This window comes from Helicoverpa armigera, chromosome 14 (assembly GCF_030705265.1).
Source record: "Helicoverpa armigera isolate CAAS_96S chromosome 14, ASM3070526v1, whole genome shotgun sequence".
Taxonomy (NCBI): domain Eukaryota; kingdom Metazoa; phylum Arthropoda; class Insecta; order Lepidoptera; family Noctuidae; genus Helicoverpa; species Helicoverpa armigera.
In genome coordinates this window covers 10354405-10376339 of record NC_087133.1, presented here as the reverse complement: position 1 = coordinate 10376339, position 21935 = coordinate 10354405, and the positions used below count along the sequence as shown (strand labels likewise).

Here is a 21935-nt window from a genome sequence, read left to right as displayed (position 1 = left end):
TCTTCTGAGTCTCCGGGTCGGCAAGCTGTTCCCGCCTTAACTCTTCGGGGCTCCTAGCGGGAATGTCGACAATCACTGTGCAGATACCGCAAGAGTCGCGGGTATCTGGTGAACATATAGGCCTACTCAGTGTGTCTGCCACTACATTCGCCTTTCCCGGGGTGTACTGATACTGAATATCGAATGACTGAAGTTTAAGAGCCCACCTTACTAAGCGTCCTGTAGGGGATTTGAGCGTCATAAGCCAACGGAGGGTTGGTGATCGCTACCTATAATTACGGGATGTCCGTCTAAGTAGCACCGAAATCGCTCTACAGCCCATACGACGGCTAGAGCCTCTCGCTCAGTGGTCGAATAATTTCGCTCAGCGGCGGTCAAAAGACGGCTGGCGTATTCGATGGGTCTTTCTTCCTTATCCTCCCCCTGGAGCAAGACGGCTCCCAGCGCATAATTGCTAGCGTCGGTGCGGAGGATAAAAGGGCGATTGAAATCTGCCTGAACTAACACTGGAGCTGAAGTCAAAAGTCGCTTCAGGTCGTGAAAAGCAGAGGACTGCGTTGTACCCCAGGTCCAAGTCTGACTTTTCCTAGTTAATCTAGTCAGAGGTTCGGCCACGGCCGAGAAATTCGGGATGAATTTGCGGAACCACGAGCAGGTCTGCAAGAAGGTTCGTAGATGCTTCAAGTTGTTGGGTTCATGCATATCCAGAACGGCCTTGACCTTGTCAGGGTCAGGTGAGATTCCCTGTTGGGTAATAACATGGCCCAAGTACTGGACACTCCCCCTGGCGAATACGCATTTATCTCGATTCACCCGCAACTTGAATTCTCGAAGGCGACTGAAGACAGACCGGAGATCCTCTAGATGCTGCTGAAAACCTTCGGAGATGATCAGGAGGTCATCCAAATAGGCCAGGATGGTGACGTTGGCTAGAGATGAGCATGAGCGCAGACGATCGATCAACCTCTGGAACGTCGATGGCGCGTTCTTCAGTCCGAAAGGCATACGCTTAAAGCGAAAAGTTCCCAGTGGGCTGATGAAAGCGGTCTTATCTCTATCTTGCTCATTCACACTCACCTGCCAGTAACCTGACCTAAGGTCCAGGGTACTCATACAGCAATCCCTCTTCGTTGATTGTAATAGTTCGTCAATCAACGGCATAGGATAATGGTCGGTTTTGGTAACAGCATTTAAGCGCCTGTAATCTACACAGAAGCGTATGCTGCCGTTGGCCTTAGGAACTAGAAGAGCAGGAGAACACCATGCAGACTCACAGTCTTCAATGATGTCGTCCTTGAGCATCTTCTCGATTTCTTGACGCATAAGTTCCTTCTTGGCCGGGGTCAATCGGTACGGTGGTACCGAGATAGGAGGGTGCTCACCTGTATCAATGCGATGTTCAGCATAGGGGGTAGGCTCTCCCCCTAGCTGGAAGATGTCCCCATTGTCCACCAAGGTCTGCTCCAGCAGGTCCCGTTCCGGTTGGGTTAATACTGTACCTTCATCTTCCCGGAGTACATCCGCGGAGGAACAGGAAAGCTGTGGCAAGATGGAGGGTTCGAAATGCATTGGGTACTCCACGTGGCGAGTCTCTGAAAAGCACCAACATTTCCTAGCAAAATCCATTATTAATGAAGCTGCCAAGAGGAAATCCATGCCCAGTAATGTCTCATTCTGTTGTGCATCCGGAAGGATGAGGAAGGGTGCCTGCACCACCTTTCCCTCCAGGTGCACGTCCAGAGTAGTCATTAGGACGTCAAGCTCGCGCGCGTTTCCGTCAGCGAGTTTGATACGTCTTCGCGCCGGTTGAAGCGGATGACCCTTGCGACGTAGGAGGATGTGCAGCGTGTGGCCCGCAATACAAATTTTAGCACCGGTATCAACTAACGCGGTTCCCGACGCGCCTAATATTTTTATATTAAAAATTGGTCGCGAAACTACCCCGAGTTTATCATGGTTACCGTCACCGGCGCGCGTGCTCTCATCACAATATATTGTGTCACTACACACCTTAATATCTAACTTATGCTTAAAACAATCGCAAGAACAAAAAGAATCACCAAACAAATTACAAGCATATTGGTTACAGCCCTCTATATCGCGGGCGTCATTACACATATTAAAATAATGCGAAGAATACTCGTCGTCGGCGTCATCGCAACATAAAATGTTTTTCGGTACAATGGTAGATAATTGGCGCTTGCACCCTAATTCACAATGAGCGTTATCAATAATCATGTTATCCTTGCTATTATTCTTCGTAACATATTCGTGGTAACATTTCACCACGTTGCTGGTCAAGTGAACGTCCGCAAACTCTTTATTTAGTTTTAAGTTATTAGTTGAGCATGTACTATTTTGTTTACGTAAATAACGCGAATCTAATTTTTGTTTAGATGGTTGCTCGTTTATTCGCGGACTATCACATGACCCGCTATTCTGTTGAACACAATTATTATTAGAAAATATGTTCGAATGCGACGTCGACTCTATACAATTTGCAACGTAACTATTATTACTTATATTATGATTAGACTGTTGCGTTGATTTAGAATAAGAAACACATCGCGGGGCAATGCTATAAAAACTTTGTTCGTTGTTGCATTGTTTACAGTTTTCACGAGTCACATTTTGTGTACCGCACTGATAACACGACACCGGATTATTATTAGTCTGAGCAGCTGACTCACCTGTGCCTGTTGACTTACGGCACTGTTCCTTTCGGTGTCCGAATCTTCTGCAGGACACGCAGAATGGCCGCGATGCAGGTCTCGATGACGCCGGTGATGACGTATGCGTCTGCTCCTGACGTGTTGTGGAGGCGGGCGCTCGCTCGGGCGGAGCGCGCGGCGCGCGCGGCTCGCGCGGCGTCGGTGCTGTCTCGTCGCGAGGAGCGCGGGCGCGCGGGGAGGGCGCGCGGGCGCTTGAAGCGGGCCTCCGCCGCCGTCGTTGCGTCGCGCTGCGGGTGCTCCGTGCGGCTCGGCGCGTGCATTGCTGTACATTGCGGGCTGTTTGGCCGCAGTGTTTTTCGGTGCGGAGTAGAGCGCTTCGCTCTTTGTTGACTCGGCGATAGTTTCTTCGATAATTCTCGATTTATTCAGAAGTTCAGAGAAATTATTAAACTCTTCGCGACGTAAGCGTTTTCGAATTTTGCGATGAAGTAGGCCGTAAACCATATCGAGCTGCACCTTCAACGATAGGTCGCCCGCTGGTAGGCGCGATAACAGCGCTCGGCTCTTCGCTATGAAAATGTCTGTTCGAACATCCTCGGCCTGTTCGATTCTAAACAATTCTCGGTATATTTTGTACTCGGGGCGGCGATCTCCGTATGCGTCGCGTAGGTATTTTATTACGTCATTCCACGACGAAACTTCGGAACGAATGCTCTGCCACCAGGTCGCTGCGTCGTCTGTCAGCAGCATGGACATGCCTTTTATGGCCACATCGTCATAAATATTGGTGCACTCTTTATATGCCTCAATGGCGTCGATGAACGTTTCCACGTTTTCCTTCGCCGATCCGGAGAATCTCGACGTGCATCGAGCGAAGTTGCCGGTCCTCTCTGCCGCGCTCGGCGTTGGTGCCGGTGATGATGCGGTCGGGTGGACGCCGTCGCGGACAGGCGTTGCAGCATGCGCTCGCACATATCCGCGTTGGACTGCTGGATAGTCGTCAGCAGTGCGGTAAAGTTGTCGCGAGACATGGTGACGCTGTCGTTGAGGTCTTCGGCGTGCGAGCCATTGAGTGATTGCCGTTGGCGCGTTCGCGGCATTTTAAACGGACACTATGGTACTCGAACACGTACACGAACAATAACTACACCAATTGTTTATACTTAACACCAACTATAGTAGGTATAAGGCCCTAAAGTTGGGACGCCATCTTTCGTAGAGGAACCTTTGTGAGGGCACGCGCGGCGGATCTAGCAATACATGCGATCGATGCTTATCGCGCGCGGCTCCTGCGGCTACTGACTAAAAAACGGCGCGCCCGTCGGCGCGCCCGTCGGCGCGTTCGCGCGTTCGCTATTCTAGGAAACGAGCGGGAACGCGAGTTTGTCGGCGTCCAGAAATGCGCGGGGTAATTCGATTTGCGACAAAGTGAAATAATTTATTATGTAGTTAGAATTAAATATCTAGGTACTTATCTCTCCTTCGATATAATAATTATAATGTCTATCAACATGATACATAGCTACTAATTTCTTTCAAAGTACAGTAGATAAAGAAAGTGATAAATGAGCGAAGAAATTATTATCAGCGACTTAACGTTCTTTAGAGATTATTTACCTTAACAAACAACATACAGTGTACTGTAATTTTTCTACTTTTTTATGATAACAGGCAATGTGTAAGCCGTCTGTATCACGTAGACTTTGCGTAAAGGAAAGTTTTAAACAATCAATGTGACTTAGTAATTATTGTTCCTCTTTCTAGCTTATATCTTTCAAACGGTGTATTCGGGCGACGTGCATGCATGCATGTTTGACAGTGGCTATATTCGGATGCGTAACAATACCAAAAAGTAGGTCCTTATAAATTAAAAACATTGATAACATTGAGTAAATACAAATAGCTAAGTTGTAATTGCAATAACCCTTTAATAATAAAATTCATAAGAGTTAACGTAATGTCAACTAATTACATAATTAACTTACCTAAATCTTAGTGTTCCTCCATTCGGCCTCTGCTCTGTTAACACATTATCTCAGGCTACCTACACTTTCTCCAAGGGTCCATTGTCCAAGGTTCGTATTTGAGTAAATATTTTGCATGTTTCACCTTCGAACGTCTGCAACATGCTATTTTTGGTTTAATGCGTCTCGGAATGATGAGTCATTTTTGTTATGAACAGGCCCATTTCAAATTGAATACAAATAGGTATCTATAGGTACCTACATATGCCTCCTTATTTTTAGGTAGGTATCTATAAATGGAGGGTAAGGTATGGAAATTAGGTATCTAATGCAGATAGAGAAGATAAGTATGTATGATGGTAGAGTGGCTGATTAGCTCCTCTGCTGCTTTTCGTCCGTAAGTAGTCGGTTCGATTCCCGGTGTGTCTTACTGACAGATATTATGCGGATGGGTTGGATTTGATTAGACAGCTTCTATTAGAAATCAAGAACGTGAATCTGCGTTTAGACCATTATAACTAAAGATTATAATAATTATGTTTGTTAAAATAATCAAATGTCAAAAGTTCACAATAATAACACTAGTTCCGCATTGACAAACAACTGTTCTATTGACTGTAACATAACACATTAGTTTGGATTTTCAATGAAAACAAAGTATGTATATCGATTGCCTTAAGGAACAACTAAAATTGTATCCAATGCGATGGTTTCTAGGATGCAGTGCATGGCACACGTGTGTAAGTAAGAAGACAGTAAAATGCCCACTACCTATGATCTTGCCTGAGTTTCCATTCAATCGTCTACCTGCCTACACTTTGTAGATAACTTCCTATTTTTTATCCAAATGGTCCAGCAGGTTTACCTGAAAGTAAAACCGGAAACCATGTCTTCGTTTATTTCAAACTATTAGGTTCTAAGTCGATTTCAGTTCTTATTGATCCATCTCTGACGAAAGCTGAGTGTCAATGAATGGATGAAGATAAAATATTAGGCAACCCATCACCTGCCTAGGAATCTGCCTACCCACGCCTTAGGTATGGTGTTTGTCCATTTAACCCGATAAGTAGCAAGTATATTATTATAAATTGTAGTGCACTTGAAGTGATAGCGCTTATCTCGTCCGGGTCACCGGGGGCGGCCGGCCATAGATCACACTTTTCCCCCCACATCTTGTGGAAAAATAACTTTTATCGACGTGTTTGCTTGGTGATACGAAAAAAGTTTGTTATTATTTAGCGAGTTTAACGATTATTGCGGCTTTCGGTTACGATAGCATATCTGTTTCATTTAAGTAAGTAACAAGATTAATAAATTATCTATAACAATGAGATGAATTACAAAAACATGTTTGATCAATAAAATAAACCAAAGTATTAAAATATCGACCTCTTTTATTCCTTAAAACCTAACAATATGTAGGTATAACATTATATTTATAGGTACACATGTAGGTACTTAAAATATCTACTTAGTAGTTACAATATATCGTATCATCCCTCATTCACGCACTTGGTACACAAGTGAGACGAGTAAACAACACACAGAGAGCGCGACTTAACTATGGCACACGCCGAGAGAGCTCCCACTCACGCACTCTTCAGGTACTTGAGTGTCTTTAATAAATTATTCCTACGACGTCACTACATTACACCTCAGAGAGGAACATTGGGCGGCGTCTTGCACGGCTCGGGCGGCGGCGGCCTCCGGTCGTCCGGCGTGCGCGACTGGTAGTACGCGCAGTACGGCAGTGGGTCCCAGAATGTGAACAGAGCCTCGCGGGTGTCCAGCACCGTGTCCAACAGCTTGCCCACTGTTGCTGCGTGCCCACAACTTGCAGATCCTTGGCATAAATACGGCAGAGATACTCCAACTCTGGCTCCAATAGCAACCAATTTATTACTATGGCCGTTTGTAGTTTGTTCTTCGCGAACAAGTCTGAATGACACGTGTCCAGTCATGGGCCTCGCTGGTGCCAGGAATGATACAAAGCGTTGCACCCACGCGTCAGCTTCTTCATCTCTTTGAGGCACCAATCCTTTTCTTGCAGAGTCCACCCGACACGAAACATTGTTGACGGCACGTGATTCTTTCAAAGTTGTACAAGTCACAATTCTCTCTCCCTTTGGCTCTCGGACGATTACCCACGGTTTCTCTGCGCTGATTTCACGTGGAAATCTAAATTGGGCTTTGTCTTCAGGCATCACAAATCTTAGTCGATCTCTTGCTCCACGGGCGCCAGCACTGGCAATGAAATGTTTTCCCTCCTTTGAAGCTCCACTATCGTACCACGCACGAACATCGTCGTCGTTGGCCACTACCCAGAACTGGGGCGTCGCTAGGCCCGCAGCGCGACACACCCTCATCAGCTCTAAAGGGTCATCCAATGTAACAACATCGCGAGCGCAAGGCACGAAGCATTGGCATCCAAGAACTTCTAAATGTGACTTCGCAAGAGCGTCGTAATAAGCCGGTGTTGTAGAGCTTACCGGCACATAAAATACGACCGATTCTCTTTCCACTATCTCTCTAAGAGCTCGCGCATAAGCTAACGGATCTGCTGGGTTCGGTCGCGGCACTGTGTAAAACTTATGCACCGCAGCAGAGTATTTTAACAATGCAAATTGCCCCTCTATCTCGAATGCTACAACTCTTGCACCTGCTGAATGGAAGTTTCTTGCCAGATGTAATGCTTGCACCGAGCTTCCTCCACTAATAAGCACTGTGCGTGGTTTCTTCTGGTTTTTTGAGCTAATGGCACGTCCAATCATCTTGAGAACTCCAATAGGGCACTGTACACACTTCCAGAATAAGAACAACGAAGCAGCGATCCATAAGGTAGGTAGCACGACCAGAATTTGTTTCCAGGCCGGATGAGCGATCAGGCTGAGAATGGCGAAGAACGGCCTTAGCATTAGTCTGGGTCCCCATGTGATGATCCTGATGATACGCGGCAGTGGCGGCGGGCGCTCAGGGGAGATGGCGCGCTCCTCCGGGATGAGAGAGAAGGTGGAGGAGAAGGAGCGGCGCAGCGCCGTGAAGGGCGGCGGCTGGTGCGAGCATCGCTTGACGCGCGGGGAGAACACGAGCTCGGTGTTGGAGCGCGCGAGGCGGCTGTACTCGGGCGCGCAGGCCGGCATGGCGGTGGCTGCGGACTGACTGGCGCGCGCGCGCCGCCGCGCCGCATATAAACAGCTTCGTTATCACCGCGCCGCCGGCGCCCCGCGCTACACCATCCATCATCTTTGTACCCAATTAACGCTTACCTAGTTAAAAAGTAAACAAACTGGGAAATACATAATTAGATGCAAATAAATAACTCAGGGATTAGATTAATTAACTCACAGTCTTTCAACAATTTCAAGTGTGAAAGGATAATTTCAAATAATAAATACTATAACAGATATAATAATTTTAATGATCTTCTCAACAATTCACTACCAGAATAAATAACAATGTTGAATAACTACTTATATGTTGAAGTCCTAAACAAAGTGTAATAAGTAAATGAAAAAGGACTAGCAATATTGAGACATAAAGCAAATACAATAATTAATGTCTTATTGAGGAACTACAAAAATATTTTTAACATTAATGATCTGAATGCAATGTAATTTTAATTAAAGTCAAATGCTTAATTAAATGCATGAATCGAAATGTTAATACATTTTCTACAAAATGCAAATTGCTTTACACAAAATGTTACTTTGGCAGTAGTATCTTATACCTATCTAGAGAAAGATATGGTAATACATTACAGTTTTTATTACGATTTATAATGATAGAAACACTTATGATCAACATGAGTGACAATTAATGATGCATTCTAATTAGTTACCTACTCATAATATATGGTTCATGGAAGACACAACAATGATAACAGTACATATTTAACTAAACATTGCAATTTCTAATTAGAAATCTAAATACACAACAATAAGCATGTACACTAAGTGAAAATCCTACATAAACATAATATTAAAATGTTAAGGAATCAAAGTTCATGTCTATGTGATTACTACTTAAATATATGATATCACGAAAATGATCAAAACATCACAATGTTAAAAATACATTTAATATAATGAATAAAGTTTACTTCATTAAAAAAATTAACAAGCACTTGCATGAAGATACACAGTATAAACTCCGATATAACCTAATGTACATGTTTATATCAAATAGATAAGTACACTACTGAAAAAATGGTAAGTCTGTTTCCTTCAACTCAATTGAGCCATTCTTACAAACTACATGCAACTCGTGGTGTGGTTCCTTCTCAAAGCGGAACCTCTTTGGATATGAATCATCCATAAATCTGCCTAACTTCAATATCTTCTCATCAACAAATATTTTTTCTGCTATTAAATTAGTAGCAGGCAAATTCTTTAGTATATCCGGTATTAGCAGCTCAACTTTGCCCTTCTCGTGTATGAAAATACTGCTCTTGTCTGTAAACTGGGAAGCATGCATGTATACTTCTCCACTTTTGAGAGAAGCCTGCAAGTTCCCTGAGAAACCTGTGATATGTAGGTTGCCTTTCTGAATAACATCAATCAGTACTGATCTATGCAGACTGTCTAGTCTCAGGTTGCCCATTAATGTGGTAAAATGAGATCTGTCACTGTAACAAGACTTTACAACTATTGACCCAGCATGTGTTGTAACATTAAAGCCATTAGACATAATATTGTTACACGTGATTCCAGAATTCAGGCCAGTTTTCAGATCTATGCTGCTGGCTTGTAATCTCCCCTCAGATTTGACTTCCCCTTCAATGCTCTCTACAACTATGTTCTGGGCTTTAAGATCGGAAACATTCACTGCTCCTTTCTGCGTTTTAACTACAAACTCTTCGCCCTCTAGCTTGGCTAGGTGAACTGAAGCATAATCAGTTGTCGTCACTTGCACCTTCAAGTTATAAGGAACCTGGATGACGCAGACGTCGTTCCTGTCGGACGTAGTGTTCTTGTTGAGCAGCTCCAGGCGCTTGGACGTCTGTTTCACTTGGAAGTCACTGGTCTGTTTGCCTTGGCTGTACAGTGTCATGGTCAGTTTGTTGTGAGCCTTTAAGTCGTTCACATCGATCGGCTGGATCTTTACATGAATAGGACTTTCAATGAAGATGCTTGTGTTGTTATCTATTATCTTTTCGACAGTCCTAACCGCATTCAATTTTTTAATGTCGGGCAAGTTGCTGAAATCTGCAACAGTTAACCTCAAAATCTTGAGGCACTTATGTAAGACCCGCTGCCCCACCAAGGTGAACATTTTGAATTCTATTTCACACTTTACAAGATCATAAAAACATTATTAAATCTAAGGTAATTTAATTATTTAATCTCATTCTCGTTTTTGCATTCAATTTGACAGAAATCAATTAACACCTGACTTTGACAATATTCCTCTTTTGAAATTGCGACAGGTTTTGCTTCGTTCAGAAACATATTGAAACAAATCAAAAATTTTACATACCAAAACTTGCATTTTGTTTGTAAGTTGAAGTTCGTTTGTTGCTTTAGCAAGACTATACCGAGAATTTATCGGCTACTTCTGAATTCTATAAAATAATCAGAAGAAAACGTAGATTTCTTAAATAAAACGATTCAATAACTCGATGAAAATTCCAATACGAATCAAATCGATTTGGTTTCCAATAAGTTTAGTCGAATATTATTATATATCTTTATATTTTGCAATCAATCAAAAAGGCGAGTCATGTCAGACAGTTGGTTTGTTTTGTGTGTGAATATTTTGACATTTATAAATGAAATACATGTGAATTCTCATTTAATTTGTGAATAATAAAGCCGCTTAATATTGTGGTACCTTTATTTTAATTTATTAGATAGTATTTGCCGGTTATCTATAGGTTTTAGCATATGATGCAAACAAGATGAATGCTGATTTAAAAGATGCGTTTTCGCGCATTAAGCCCGTGTGCGATGTGCTCATGGTGGGCCCGACGGAGGAGAGTATCGAAGCCTTCTTGGAACGCATCGCTGAATTAAAGAAGGAAGTGATTCAGGAGTTGCAGCAGTACTTGCTGTTCCCACTCATCACACACATGAAGGGTCGAGAGGGAGAGTAAGACCTATAGCTATATTTATTTATGTTTTGTATTTTTCTATAAAGTATTTCAACCTTAAAGTAATTAGTATGTATGAGATAAGATTCCTTAAAATTGCTCAAAAAATATCCAGTCCTACACAAAATTTTGGAAATAAATAGTGTTGTAACTGTTTGTAGGCGGAATTATGAAATCCAGACAAAGGTACTAGATTGCATGAGGAGCGTGCTGGAAAGGGTGGCCATCAACAGCTTCGAGATGTCCATGAAGATTGAAATAGGTCTGCTGCAAATTGTGTTCGACCACACAAAGCCTGGAATGAGTAAGTAATCCTTCAAATAGTTTTAATACTTTTATCTAAAACTTAGAAATTTATTACCTTGATTTTAGGGATATTATTTTGAGTCACAAAATACAAATATATTGATTTAATTTACATTAAAAGGTAAGCATAACATAAAATTAATATAAAACCAAAGTCTTATCTACAAGTTCTCCTTTAACGCTTTGAGTTCGAAAACCTTAAAAATGTGGTCATATTTCAGTTGCAGAAGTTCCAGAAGAGCTAAAACTGAGTGTGATGAACTGTCTCACAGTTCTACAGCTGAATGTTGAACTGAAGCACAGAGAGACGATGCTGAAGACTCAAGTGCCATTGCTGGGTAAGGCTGTCTATGTGTGTGTGCATATAGCCAAGCTGGAGAAACTTAGAGCTCTCAGGTAGGCACACCGTACCATTAATAGTGGCCAGATGTAGTACCACTTAGCTGCTGTTTACTGTACCTACTTTTTTTATTTATTTAGTGCACTGTGAAAAATTATTTTATGTTTATTTATTTTAGCTTTGCTTTTCCATACAATCTATCTCTTCTTCCGTCCCTGTTCCCATTATCTGGGGTTGGGTCTTATCCAATACAATCCATACAATCTTTATATTTTGATATTTTTGGGCTCGTGTAATGATTAATTATTGTATGGGTAGAAAGCCTCCTCCATCTTTTTCCATATTTTTTGTCTTAGGCAGTGTCAGTCTAGTTCTTTCCAGCTATTTTTATAATGCTAATGAAAGACTTAAAGCTATATCAAAACTTAACAAAATTAAGAAGTCATAGAGGAAAGAGAGCCAATTAGAATTCCTCGCGAAAAACTAGAATTTTAATATTAAAATGTCGACACTGTTCAAAATCTCAATTTTATTTCACAGAACCATATTTCAAGTGACTCCACTCCCTTATTTTTTCCAGGTTATCCGCCATAAACAGCGTAATGGCCCATACAGCGACACATCCAACTATGACCACAGAGTACCGCATCGTAGACCCGGTACGAGAGAAGCAGGTCGTAGACATGCTCTCTCTGATCCTACCCGGTGTGTTAGGAGCGTTACAAGACGTAGCTACCTGCAAGAACAACCCAGGACATGTGCTAGTAGTGGTGAGCTTTAAAGTCTGAGTAATAAGGTCTCATTTGGTTTGTAGTTCTTTTGTTGAAGTGTTTAATGATTAGTGCATTGGTTGCAGTAAGGAATAGGTAAATTAATTTCACTGTTATTGGTGGTATGGCCAGTGGAAAGTCCCCATGATGTGTTTTTAATATTTTGAGGTCACTTCTCTTCCTAATAACTAAACAAATTGTTACAGCATTTTTATCGTCCCACTGCTGGGCACAGACCTGCTCCTCTCACACAGACTAGGATTGAGCATTAATCACCACGCTTGCTCAATGCGGGTTGGTGATTTCAGACTTAATAGTACAGGTTTCCTCAAGATGATTTCCTTCACCTTTTTATCAGCTATAAGCTATAAGCTGGTGTCTAAGATATAATTAGAAAGTACGTACCTCATACTCGAGAGGTTGGTCCTTTACCCACTAGGCCACCACAACAACTTAACTAAACAAATAGTGATGTTTTTATTGTAGACAGCAATAAACGCGATGCATCGCATATTATGTCTGGCTATGAACAATAAGTTCATGAGCCCCACTGCTGATGTCACCGTGGAAGACTTTGCAAACATGTACAAACAGAAAGAAAACAAAGAGAAAGAAGTAAGCAGTAAGGGTAATTACTAATTTTAGAGAATATAATTAGTAAAGTCAACTGAAAACTTGAATTGGGTGTTATTTATTGGTTCATTTTATTTTCTGACATTTTTTGTTTGTCAATCAAATTGGAATGTGTTGACATGATTTTTGGCCCCAAAATATGCTGAAAGTTCTAACTTAAAATTTCACACAAGTCGTGTCGTCTCCAATTGAAAATTATTTTTATTTTCAAAATTTTTCATAATTTTTTTCTAATATTTTTTTATTTTCCCAATTTTTCATGTAGTATTATCCTATATTTCCTCTTTCAGATATTGATCCTAAAACCCTGCCGGTCCGTAGTCCGCAATGGTTTAAGATTGCTGGTGAGAAGTTACTCTTGATCACCAAAAGTGTTGTCTCCTTGCGAACACATGAACACTTTAAAGTGAGACAAGAACTCGCTATTTACTGTTCTAGACTGCTGTTTGAATGTAATATGTAAGTATGTATTTTTTATATCTTTAGAGGTTTTTTCTTGCAATTAATTGCAATTATGGTTAGCGTCAAAACTTGGTAAATAACTTTCTTCGTTGATCTTTTCGACAGGTTTTACCAATTAACAAGTGGTTAAAATAAATAAAATTAATTATTTTTCTTTCAATGCTGGCGTTCAAGACATTTTAAAGTAAATTTTATATTTTTAAAGTTAGTTTAAATGCTCCCCAACTTTGCGAATGTCCGATTTATTTACCAACATTTCAAGTACGTTAATCTCTTTTAATCAACCCCCTCTAGCGCACTGATAACCTCAGTGCCCCTAGCCCTGGACTCCCTCATCCTACTAGCGAGAGACGACTACGCGGAAGTATCAGAGTACTGCAGCAGCGCCATTAACACTTACTTCGAACACGCCACGGAAGACGCCAAGATGAAGACCTTGGACTCGCTCTGTGAAAGCTTCTTCGCTACCATTAACAGTCTGCCTAGGGTTATGAATAATATTGGTAAGTAATTTTGGGAATTTTTGAAGTCTAAGTAGACGTTACAAATGTTTTTTTTTTTGAGTTTTAGACCACAGCGCTAAATGAAACTTTCTTTATTTATTTATTCTTTATTGCACACTAAACAGTAAATACATACGGGATACAGACAGTTATGTACAACAGCGAGCTTAACCCAAAATTGGGTTCTCTTACAGCCTTTAACTTTTAAAAATATTTTGTTATTTGTGCACTCGCGAATATTTATTTTTTAACAGTCATAATGTGGGGAAAAGTTAAACGGCTTTAAAATATGTAAGATAATTAGTTACCTCAGATTCCATTACATATATCCTGGCAAACTTGTTAAAGTCTTAAAAATCACAAAAAAAATGAAGTGGCACGCGCTACGTAAATTAATAAATAAAAAAATACTTACGAATACAAGAAGGTTCCCAGCCAGATTATTCTGAATTCAAAAGGGTTGATGACATGGCTGTTCCGAAGCCAATGCTCGGGACGCGTCACGAACACTGGCCAGTATATTGATATTTAATTTCGGAACACAGACATGAACAATCCACAAGATGTTTTAAGTTCAATATACCTCGTTGTTCTAGATACGATAAAAACCGTTTTTGCACTCAGATATAACATGGTAAAGTCGCTCTTTTCGAGATGGGGGGATGAAAATAGTTTTAAGGGGGCACTGGGATCAATCCTTTGATTGACAGTCTAATTTGGAGATGGGTGAAAATTTTGACGTCTTACGTGTTTGCACAGACACGGAGCGCAAGGCGGCGTCACTGAGCCTCGTGCAGGGCTACATCTGGGTGCTGCGCGGCACGGGGCGGCTGGCGTCGCTGCTGGGGGCGCGCGACAGCGTGCAGGCGCTGTGCGTCGCGCTCGCGCAGTGCGTCGCGCTGCAGCCCGCGCTCTCCGCGCTCTCGCTGCACGCTGCCACAGGTATATACGTCGCTGAGCCTGCTGCAGGGCTACATCTGGGTGCAGGCGCTGTGCGTCGCGCTCGCGCAGTGCGTCGCGCTGCAGCCCGCGCTCTCCGCGCTCTCGCTGCACGCTGCCACAGGTATATACGTCGCTGAGCCTGCTGCAGGGCTACATCTGGGTGCAGGCGCTGTGCGTCGCGCTCGCGCAGTGCGTCGCGCTGCAGCCCGCGCTCTCCGCGCTCTCGCTGCACGCTGCCACAGGTATATACGTCGCTGAGCCTGCTGCAGGGCTACATCTGGGTGCTGCGCGGCACGGGGCGACAACAACTAGAACACAAGTTCGACTAATCATCCACTCGACAAGACCGGTACCGGCTGTGCCGCACTTCTACGTCGTCGTCACTGCCTCAAAACGTCCACTGCAAGGCTGGACTTCTGTCTCCCCACGCATTAGAGCATCAAACTCAAAATCATTTATTCAAACTGCTAAACAACACTTTTTCAACCTCAAACTTTTCCAAAGAAATCCCCCAAAACGCCCACCCTTCGCCACGACCTATATGTTTTAATATTTACCCATACTCACTGCACTGAGCACGCTTGCTGGCGACCGACAATCACCCCGTTGACGCCTTCCCAGACGTGACGTCACCGCCGCCGACGGACTCGCCGTGGTGCAAGCCGCGGCACCTGGACAGCTGGGAGTGCGAGCGGCGCATGCACGAGGTGTTGAGACAGCTGGGCGAGTCTGACTGCTGTATGCTGCTGCTAGATAAGCTGTTGGAACTGTTTGAGAATGATCACAGCTGTGAGATTGTATACGTGTGTAATTGGATGGCTGTTGGTGAGGATTCTTCTATTTTTTAAACGGTTTTATTTAGCTCACCCCGTTTGTTTTATTTATTATTTATTCATTCTTGGGTCAAATTTAGAAATTGAAATTTCAGTGCCTTCCTGTAGTCAGATTGATCTGAAATTTGGTACACACCTTTATTTCCGATGACAATACAATATAGTAATATCAATAACATTGCAAATCCAAGATGGCCGCCGGTACAAAATGGCGGATAACGTAGGTTTTATCAATCCCGTCAATGTGGGTATCAAATGAAAGTGCTCAACCAGTAGAATACAATGTACTATATAAAATTCAAATCCAAGATGGCGGCCTCTACTAAATGGCGGATAACTTAGGTTTTATCAATCCCATCAACATGGGTATCAAATGAAAGGTCTCAACAAGTAGAATACAATTTACTATGCAAAATTGAAATCTAAGATGGCCGCCGCTACCAAATGGCTGATAACAATTTTAAACGGTTTTATTTAGCTCATCCCGTTTGTTTTATTCTTGGGTCCAATTTAGTAATTCAAACACCCTCTTCCTGTCAAGCGATTAATCTGAAATTTTGTATACACCTTTTATTCCGATGACAATACAATATAGTAATATCAATAACATTGTAAATCTAATATGGCCGCTGGCACAAAATGGCGGATTACATATTTTTCCACAACCCCCTCAATATGGGTATCAAATGAAAGGGCTACACAAGTAGAATACTGTCAGCAACCCAGCAGGGCCCAACAGGGCGCCAGGCCTGCCTGGGCTGCGGGATTGTTCGAAAGAGTTACCGTGGCCCTGGTACATAAAAGGCCTACGACGAAACATAACTATTTTTAGTCAGTAAGAGTCTGGCACTCCCTTACCGCTGCTGACCCAGGGAGGGGTCACTTGATGATTTTTGGTGTCGTTAAAAAAAATGACTTTTTTTTAAATTAGATTGTAATAAATTATCAGGTAAGAGACCGTGTAATAATGATGCACTAAATGAATTAGATACAATGAGGAATATTCGGTAGGCATTTTCATTAAATACTAAAAACTAGAAAATAAAAAATCGGTAAAAAACTTTTAAGTCAAACGGTTTTATCTTATGTGCACTAAAAACTAGAAAATAAAAAATCGGTAAAAAACTTTTAAGTCAAACGGTTTTATCTTATGTGCACTGAAAACTAGAAAATAAAAAAAATAGTTACTTACCTGTCAACCTACGTAGGTGGTCTTGGTCATATTAGACTAAAATAAAAACGTGGGGCCCCTCTGAAATCCTACCTATGGCAAAGCATATCTTTATACTTTGGTAGATCATGAGCTCGGCGTTCGCTGGTGAAGCCGCTACGGCTGATTATTGATTGTCAAAATCTCCAGTTACGATTATAGTAAGTCGATGCAATCTACACCTATTATACCTCTAGAAGAAAGTACTACAGCAACAGTTAATGGGCCCCACGTTTTTATTTTAGTCTAATATGACCAAGACCACCTACGTAGGTTGACAGGTAAGTAACTATTTTTTTATTTTCTAGTTTTCAGTGCACATAAGATAAAACCGTTTGACTTAAAAGTTTTTTACCGATTTTTTAATGAAAATTTTGTTTTGCCGTTATTACCCAAAAGAAACAATATGAATTAAAATGTTTATAATTTTATCTTCAAGGTGTTTAGAAAAGCTTTTTGTGCCAAAAAATATTAAATTGTTTTTTGCAAAAAGTAGTTAGTAGTAAATAAAGGATCTAATTTTTATTATTGCCTAAAACTTTGCCATTTAACTTTTTCCCGTAAAACTTATTGTGTTGCCAGAAATCCCTACATAGCGTTCTTTGCCCTTAAAAATCTCCCATCCCCCTTTTTCACATCATTTACATTGGACAATTCCCGCAAAATGCCCCCTTTCATCGCTTTATTTTTCTTATGACTAGCAAAAACGGCAATGAACAAACTTAAAAACTAATTAAAAGTTATTTCAAATAAATAACCACATAATTTTCTATATTATTTTATAGCACAATACACATCAGAAGATTTCGTGAAGCGTCTCCTAAACGTGTATATCGAAGAGGATGTGTGGTACTTGCCACTAGAGGTGGTTAGTACCGAGCCTGTGCTAACCGATGACGAGACGCTCGACGTCACCGTGTACAACCCCAGGGCTTGGGAGAAGGACAGTGTGCCAGGTTAGTGTCTACTGGCTACTAGTGTATGACTGACGTGTGGTACTTGCCACTAGAGGTGATCAGTACCGAGCCTGTGCTAACCGATGACGAGACGCTCGACGTCACCGTGTACAACCCCAGGGCTTGGGAGAAGGACAGTGTGCCAGGTTAGTGTCTACTGGCTACTAGTGTATGACTGACGTGTGGTACTTGCCACTAGAGGTGGTCAGTACCGAGCCAGTGCTGACCGATGACGAGACGCTCGACGTCACCGTGTACAACCCCAGGGCTTGGGAGAAGGACAGTGTGCCAGGTTAGTGTCTACTGGCTTAAGGCATACATAGCAGTACACACTACACACGTATGGCTACTAGTGTAGTATATACCGCTATGTACAAAACAAACCTTCAGCTATATAAAAAACTCCAAAAGCGTTTAGTAAAAGTAGCCTAAAAAACAGCACTTTCCGAACGTCCAAATTACATGAGACATGCCTCAAAAATGCTCCCCCTTTACCACTCCCTATGTGCATTACTGGGAAGAAGAAGTGGCGCAAATAACTCCTCATCGATTGCAGTATAAGTTAGTCACTTTCTTCCACAGAGTATATAAGAGGAAGTTCTAAAGTGGTACCGGTAACCTAAAAGCTATGTGGCAAGAGGATGATGATGATGATTTTTCCCACAGATCTATACGAAGGAGCAACAGAAACTCGCTACACAGACATAAGCTACCGCGTCCCCCGTCCCACTCCCCCCGCGTGGCGCGGCCTGCACGTGTGCGCGACGCCGGCGGACGCGCACCGCAACATGCTGCTGTCGTGTCTGCTCACTGAGGGCGTCGGCGTCATCGCCAACAGGCTGAAGGACAAGTTCCAGCCGTTCTTGTTGAAGACGCTGTGTTTAGTGTTGGAGAGAATTGGTGAGTTTTGTTGAAGGAAAATGGGGGTAATTGTAATGGGAAATGTTGATAGACATGATTAGGTAATATCTGTAAATAATGTTTAATATATTTGAATAAAAATTGGTCATTTAATGATAAACAACGATAAACTCCCTTGACGCGTAGTGTTGTGTATGACTTTGTGAAGAAATTATCGATTTTTAAATTGAAAAAAAGTGATTAAAAACAAAGAAGAAAAAACTTTCTTAAGTCTACTTAATTTACTTACTGCAAGTTTTAAACTTCCCATCCACTTGTCCCTATGTAGTCCAACTTTAACAAATCTTAATATTTTTTATCTTGTATATACAGGCAGTAAATACGAGATGCTGCGTTTAGCTGGGCTCAAGACTATACACTGCATAGCGCAGGCGGGCGGACACAGCAGTGTCGCCGACCTCATCAAGTGTAACGCCGACTACTTCACCAACCAAGTCACAGTCAGACTCAAGAAGGTAATTACCTAATAATTTCATAGACATCAAAATGAAATATAGACACAAATATGCAGAAACATTGGCAAAATATGTATTAAAATAGGATTTTGAAAACACTCTGATTTCACAAAACTAGTAAGTACGTTCGTTTATTTATATAAATAAATATGTATGTAGACATCAGTACGTATTATGTACACCCTAAACCTTCCTCATGAACTGTTCTGTCTATTGGTAAAAATTGACTGAAAAGTTGTGCAATGGTTTTAGTCTATCGCCGACAGAAAGTCATACGCGAGAGGGGATTTTGGCTTATAATATTTTATGTTGTAACTATCAGTCTATGTATAACATGTATAAAAGTACTATGTAATATTGCAGGCGTGGAACTGCCAGTCAGCGCTGCAGATCCTGGCGGTGGTGATGGAGTACAGTGACGCCTCGATACTCAACTATCTCTATGGGATCGTTCAAGATGTAAGTTAATACTTAACCTTACCTTACCGTGATTTTCTGACGCCATATGACTACTGGAAATATGGTTCAGCTTAAAAAATACAGAAAACCTATGATGACCGTGATGTTTTTCGCCCATGTCTTGTATTAAAGTTTCTTTGTTTTTTTTTTTTTTTTTTAATTTAAACTCCTTGGGGTATTCATCAGGATATAATTGAATAGCCTGTCAAATCAGTAACTTATTGTTACTAGGTTTATTTCGAGGCAACGTTGAAACACCTAAATAATGTTACGAGATATCCCCAGGTTCTCAAACGATAGTGAACCACTAACAATGTACAAATTCCCTGTTTTCTCTTTCAGGTTCTAGTCCAAAGTTGTGATAAATACTACGAGAAAGATCTCTACGCATACTTACAAGTATTCCTAACGTTCGTCGAGTGTATCCGCAAGTGGTACAACATTACCGACGCCCCGCCAAAGACTTTCACCACAAACACACACATAGACATTATGTCTGATGTCACAGTATTCGTAGAGAGCAAAGAGACGGCAGAGAGATTGTTGAGTCAGCAGGAGTTTGAGAAAGAGAGCGGGAAGAGTGTAGAGGAGATGTATAGAGAAGATGTGAAGAAGAAGGAAGAAGATTTGTTGGATTATGATGATACTGTTACAGGTGAGATTGTGCATTGTTTATCTAAAATAATAATTTTAATATTGGCTACAACAAACAAATAAGTCTTTTCATTTTAAAATAGTAATGAGTGTATATTTTTCATAAAGTGACACATATTGTCTGAAATGAAATATATAATGGCATTATTTTCTATGCAAAAACAATACTTATATTTTCTTCCGTACATTTACAGAAGAAAAACCTCCACCGCCGCAATACGTGGCCGTAATAGTAGCTATTCTCAAACGCTGTCTGAACTACGTGAGCTCAACACAACGCGACAATTGCATCCTCGCACTTCAAGTCCTTAACCGGGGCCTGCCCGCGCTACGTCACCAGCCCGACGAGCTGCTACCCCTCGTGCACCGCACCTGGGGCCCGCTGGCGTCCCGCCTGGGGCCCGGGAGCCCGCGCCGGGGGCCCAGGGGCCCGCGACCCGGGAGCAACGGTCGCGACGGCCCTGATGCGCCTGTCATGAGACATGCGTTTGATCTGTTAGTCACTATGGCTGATTTGGCGAAGGATTTTATTAGGAGTCGGGCTATCAAGTAAGTGTTGGTTTGTTATTATTAGTTACATTTAGTATGTGATCTTTTGTGACTCATAAAAAAAATAAAACTTACCAGATAGATAACTTGTGTCGAGTACCTGTTATGAATTATATCAGTGTTTTCAATGTGCTCGTTTTACTCTATTCTATTGTCACATTTACAATGCAGATTTGGTATTGATTATTTCAGCATAATATTTAAACAGATTTTAAAGTTATATTTTTGTCACATAACTGTTGCATAAAACGAAGAAATCTGCTACGAAAGTAAAATGCGTCATAATTTTATCACCTAAAATTGCAAACTAACTTCCAATTCTTCCACAGAGACGCCCTCCCCCACATCTACAGCTTCCTCCAGAACTCATCCCACGACAGCTACCTCAAGGACGTGGGCTCCGCTTATCGCAGCTCTCCCGCCTTCACTCTGCAGATCAGCGCGTTAACCGCCCTGCCCAGGCTGGCTACTGACCTCATGCTGGAAGACGAGGGCTTAGAAGATGTCATGAACTGTGTACAGCCGTACTTGTCGAAGAGACAGCCTAAGGCTTTGCAGGTGAGGAATTTTCCAGTAAAACGTAGGTTTGTATGTCGGAATGCTCCCTTCAGCCTGCAAGTCAGCGCGTTAGCCGCCCTGCCCAGGCTGGCTACTGACCTCATGCTCGAAGACGAAGCCCTGGAAGAGCCCTGTCGAAGAGCCTAAGACTTTGCAGGTGAGGTTTTGTGAGTAAAAAAGTTGGTTTGTAAGTTGCGTTAAGGGATACAGAAAAAATACATGCTCATATAATGTACTACTGGAACACTTGAAATAATCCGCATTAGCACTCATTTTTTCTAGCAAGATACCAACAGCCCTTACATAAAAACTTGCTTTATACAACCTTTTTTTCCAGGCAGCAGCAGTAGAATTCTTCAAAATCATCTTGCAGTATGACTACGGTGCGGCATGGTACCATCTGCGAGGGATGTGCGACAACGAGGAAGTACTCCAGCCCCCCGCCAACTCCGTACATTTAGAGCCTGTTGTCGGCACACCCTACGTAGCTACCAATAAGGATTACCAACGTAATATTAATTTAATATTCAATGCTAATAATATGGTATCGTAATAATGTAATAATAAATCACTTTTTTAATTATCTTAATTTGTGATTTCATTTTAATAATAAGATAAGATCCAGGCATCTTCTACATTTACTTTCTCTAGATTAGCTGT

General features: G+C 41.9%; 3 protein-coding genes across 3 annotated transcripts; 1 reads left to right on the top strand and 2 right to left on the bottom strand.

Moving 5' to 3' along the window:
• Positions 1–6012: 6012 nt before the first annotated feature.
• On the bottom strand, positions 6013–7863 carry LOC110375311 (uncharacterized). Its single transcript, XM_021333380.3, has one exon. It carries the CDS (start codon positions 7774–7776, stop codon positions 6292–6294), a length of 1485 nt encoding a protein of 494 aa, XP_021189055.1. The 5' UTR covers positions 7777–7863; the 3' UTR covers positions 6013–6291.
• Positions 7864–8035: 172 nt separating this feature from the next.
• Positions 8036–10059, bottom strand: LOC110375312 (uncharacterized). The gene has a single exon (XM_021333381.3). The coding sequence runs from the start codon at positions 9905–9907 to the stop codon at positions 8831–8833; it is 1077 nt and encodes a 358-aa protein (XP_021189056.2). The 5' UTR covers positions 9908–10059; the 3' UTR covers positions 8036–8830.
• A 258-nt stretch (positions 10060–10317) lies between these two features.
• On the top strand, positions 10318–21864 carry LOC110375338 (TELO2-interacting protein 1 homolog). The gene is given in 18 exon segments (XM_064037701.1): positions 10318–10723; positions 10886–11028; positions 11252–11426; positions 11951–12140; positions 12627–12768; positions 13064–13232; positions 13530–13738; positions 14498–14688; positions 14691–14922; positions 15302–15505; positions 17509–17679; positions 18346–18579; positions 18913–19055; positions 19419–19514; positions 19857–20169; positions 20363–20717; positions 21047–21275; positions 21613–21864. Coding segments are annotated over 18 exon segments (3603 nt in total). The 5' UTR covers positions 10318–10532; the 3' UTR covers positions 21829–21864.
• The last annotated feature ends 71 nt before the right edge of the window (positions 21865–21935 follow it).